Raw genomic sequence first — 4258 nt, forward strand, 5'->3', positions numbered from 1 at the left:
TAAGGAACACCCATTCAGAGCCTGCCCCACATGTGGCCCATACATATACAGCCACCCAATTAGACAAGATGGATGAAGCAAAGAAGTGCAGACCGACAGGAGCCGGATGTAGATCGCTCCTGAGAGACACAGCCAGAATACAGCAAATACAGAGGCGAATGCCAGCAGCAAACCACTGAACTGAGAATAGGTCCCACGTTGAAGGAATCAGAGAAAGAACTGGAAGAGCTTGAAGGGGCTCGAGACCCTAAAAGTACAACAATGTCAAGCAACCAGAGCTTCCAGGGACTAAGGCACTACCTAAATTCTATACATGGACTGACCCTGGACTCTGACCCCATAGGTAGCAATGAATATCCTAGTAAGAGCACCAGTGGAAGGGGAAGCCCTGGGTCCTGCTAAGACTGAACCCCCAGTGAACTAGACTATGGGGAGAGGGCGGCAATGGGGGGAGGGTTGGGAGGGGAACACCCATAAGGAAGGGGAGGGGGGAGGGGGATGTTTGCCCGGATACCGGGAAAGGGAATAACACTCGAAATGTATATAAGAAATACTCAAGTTAATAAAAAAAAAAGATTCTGTGGTTCTCTTTAGCTGGGCCTGAAGAATCAACTGTGATTAATAATATACTAGAACTGCTAATGTTAAACCTTTGCTCTTCTGGGATTCTGAATGTTGCTTGTCTCAAGCTGAGAAATTAGTGATTAGGAAGGGGCCAGTATCACTGTGGTGAAATCTTCTGAAAAGTGTTTTTAGAGAGTCAGCACACAGAAGCTGTGTTCCAGAAATGACCAAGGTTTTACCCTGTTCTGGTAGATGAACTTGGCAGTTTAAGAGTCATCTAGGTGGTACTGGTTTTGAAAGCATTGTGGAGAGCAACTGAGGCTTGTTCCTGGGAGAGGGCAGGGAGGACATTGGTGAAGATGCAGCCTCAGTAGCAGTTGACAGCCTAGGACCTGGGCGTCATGCAGAAAACTGAAGCTTTGGTGCCATGAAGTGAGCCTAGTTGAGGACACCATGAAGCCCAGTTGCAGCTGAAGACACCAGCACTTTGCAGATGTCAGTACCATGGGGCAACCTCCAAGAAGAGCAGCAGTAGTGGAGTGGAGCCTGCCAGAGCTTAGAAGACAAACTGTGTGTCCTGCCGAAAGCAGAGCCAGAGCAGTGACCTAAACCCTTTAGAGTGACCCACAAGTTCATGAATGAATCCCAGACATCGAACACTGAGTTATCTTATGACTGGAGTTTGATATGGCCTTGTTCAGATTATGACTGAGCCCTGGTTCTTCCCTCTTAAAATGAGAAGTTTTTCATTTAATTTTGATTTTACAGTTGCCTATAGAGGAATGACTTTGCAGTTTTAAAGGAGATCGTGGGATTGTTTTGTAAAGGGGGAGATTAGAAGATATTTTAAAGAGACTGGAGTTTTAATGTGTTTGAATGTGTAAGGACGTGGGGGCTTTTGAATTTCATAGTTTATATTGTGATATGAATATTAACATGTCATCTTGGGAATAAATGAGAAACGAAAGGTTCTAAGAAATTATGTGTTTGTGTGTCAGGTGAGCCAGAGGTCTGACACTATTATGTCAACCAAACAACCCAAAATCATTAGAGAAGAGGGAGAAAAATATCCCCTAAGATTTGGTTGTAGTCAAGCCTTTAGGGCACTTTTTGATTAGGTATTGATGTGACAGGTTTGAGCCCTTTGTGGGTGGAGGCACCTGTGACTTGATTCCTAGGTGTTGTAGCTGAATAGGACTGTTTGTTGCCTCTCTTCTTTGGAAGCTTGTATTTCTGGTACCATAAAAGCTATTTCTGTGCAAGAGTCAATTCCGGTCAGTTCTACCTAAGGGGACTCTGAAGCCAGTTTCTCAAATTCCTGGTGTCTTCAGCAATAGAGACTTACCTTCTCTATCTGACAATTAACTCAGGACAACAGCAATACACTATATTTTGTTGAGTCTCTTAGGCAGGCCTATTTAAGAACTCAGAGGGCTTCTCATATCTGGTATTGGGGGATTTGTTAGGTGGTCTTTGACTCTTTGTGGAAGCACCATCAGTTCCAATGAGAGCAGTTCATTAAATCTGTGTGTATAATTATAAACATAAGTACATGTGTTATAGGGATTTATAGGTAGTTCACAGTATGATTTCTTCTTTTTTTCAGTCATCTATATTATTTACCTCCTTTTCTCTTCCTGTATTTGCCCCCCTTTCCTAACAAGCCTGCATTTGACCAGATCACTTGTATTCTGCTATTTCCCTTTACCCTCCTCCCTTCTTCTTTATTTACCTCCCTCCCTCTTTATATGAAGCCCCGTCCCATTTTCTCTAACCTTGCACTCTATCCTACCATCTTCTTTTCTCTCTTTCAACTTTCTTCTATATTTGGCTCACTCCCATTCCCTAAGGAATCCCCCTTTCCCATTTCTGTGATCAGATTATTTACACTTTACTCTTCCCCTGTCTTTTGCTCCCCAACACCTTTATCCTGGCTATGGTCCAATTTGACTTTCCTGGTTTCTATACTTACTACAGTCTATGTACGCATATTTGAATTTTGGAGGCTACAAGCTCTCCAATCAGAGATTATGGGCCATCTGCAGGACAATTTATAAACTCACAATTTCAACATAATCCAGCAACAATACATTGAACCTAACACTTCCTTTTTCATTCATTCATTCATTCATTCATTCACTCATTCATTGTTTCTTTTTTTCTTGTTTGGTTCATTGTATAAGAATCCTCAATTTAGGATTAAGTTACAGTCTGAAATAAGAAATTTTAAACTCGCCTTTAATACAACAATGATGGTTTATTGGAATTACAACACCGGGAGCTAAAATGGGGATTCTCCTGTCTTCCCAAAAAAGTCAACTCTCACAACTGCTAACAATTTCATCCTTGTCAGGATGTAAGGATTAATTTTTTTATCGTTTTTATCATTTTTACCCACATTAATATTAGGGTCCTATGGTTAGGTTGCTGTGGTGGTAATCTGTTTGCTGAAGGACAGCTGTTCTCAAGTTGGTCTTTAACGAACACTAAGATTTTGACTTTCGAATGCTTAATCTTCTGGTACTCAGAAAAATCCATACATGTCTGTTTTAATATATATAAAGTTCCTCTTCTCCCCTGAGCGCTTCAGTTATCTTTGGGGCTTGAGTGTGTTCACACTGGACTGGTTGGCCTGTGTAGTTTGTCTAATTCGTTGGTATCACACGAGCATGTTGATTGGTGGTAGTTTAACTTTTCAATGTTCATTCAGCTTTCAACAGAAATGTTCTTCCTTGCTCAGTCTCTTTGGTACTGCTTGTGCAGAGAAAAGCAGGAGAGGAACTTCTAGGCTATTACAGCTTGAAAGAGGGGAAAACATAATAAGGGGGTAACAGTTTGACGTATATAGACAGGTTTTTGTAAGATCCAGTACATACCATAGAGTATAGCGTGACGTACTGAGATCAGCTGGAAACCCTTTACTGGGAGTGTTGCAGGGCAAAGGTGCACTTTTTGTATATTGCATACAGCAGAAGAATGGAGCGTAGCATCTGTTTGCACATGGCCAGTGTCATCTCAATCTGGGGCTCCTTGAGTCCAGTGGGCCACTGTTGTTCTTTGCTGATAATTTTGCTGAAGGCCGATGTTTTAGAAATTTTGAAGGTCCCAGTCCACTTGGGTGGCTGGACTGTAATAACCCTGCCAAAAACTGAATCCACCCCAAGGAGTCTGATGGGCTGGGGCTTCCTAATCGTTGGTGTCTTCTTGGCTGCTGTTCCTTTCTGTGGCTCAAGTGGGTGGCCAGGTAACTCTGAGCTCCTTGCGGCTATCATCCTGGGCATCACAGAGACCACAGCTACTTCGTGAAAGCACTGTTGAACTTCCACATCACAGGGGCTCTGTGGGAAAAAAGGCGAGAACCTAAAAGGATGTTTGGAAGCAAAAGTAGGTGTTGTGTGGCGAAGCCATTGCAAACTCTCATCTAGGGGGCTCCAGGGGGACCAGAGCTGGTATCCTGCCATGACAGTCTGATTATACTCCCCTACACAGCACAGATTCCAGAGTAGTACCTGAGTCTTCTCTCTCTGGCTCTTAGCAACAGCCTTTGTGACCTAAGGCCACCAGAACCTAACCCACTGTGAGGTTTCAAGGTCTGCCTACTACCCAATCTTCAGAAAGTCAGATATGGGACCCTTGAGGCCAAGACAACTTTTGGTCCCATAATCACATTTTGAATGAATGTTGATAGTTTAGA

At 43.0% G+C, this 4258-nt stretch overlaps 1 protein-coding gene across 1 annotated transcript; it reads right to left on the reverse strand.

Moving 5' to 3' along the window:
• Positions 1-2803: 2803 nt before the first annotated feature.
• On the reverse strand, positions 2804-4058 carry LOC134484165 (FANCD2 opposite strand protein-like). Its single transcript, XM_087601203.1, has one exon. It carries the CDS (start codon positions 4023-4025, stop codon positions 3483-3485), a length of 543 nt encoding a protein of 180 aa, XP_087457329.1. The 5' UTR covers positions 4026-4058; the 3' UTR covers positions 2804-3482.
• Positions 4059-4258: the final 200 nt, after the last annotated feature.

The sequence above is a fragment of the Rattus norvegicus genome, chromosome X (assembly GCF_021556685.1).
Source record: "Rattus norvegicus strain SHRSP/BbbUtx chromosome X, alternate assembly SHRSP_T2T, whole genome shotgun sequence".
NCBI lineage: Eukaryota > Metazoa > Chordata > Mammalia > Rodentia > Muridae > Rattus > Rattus norvegicus.

What these genes read in the sequence shown, in the direction of transcription:
- LOC134484165 (XM_087601203.1), bottom strand. Translation starts at nt 4,025, where the DNA reads ATGGCAGGATACCAGCTCTGGTCCCCCTGGAGCCCCCTAGATGAGAGT.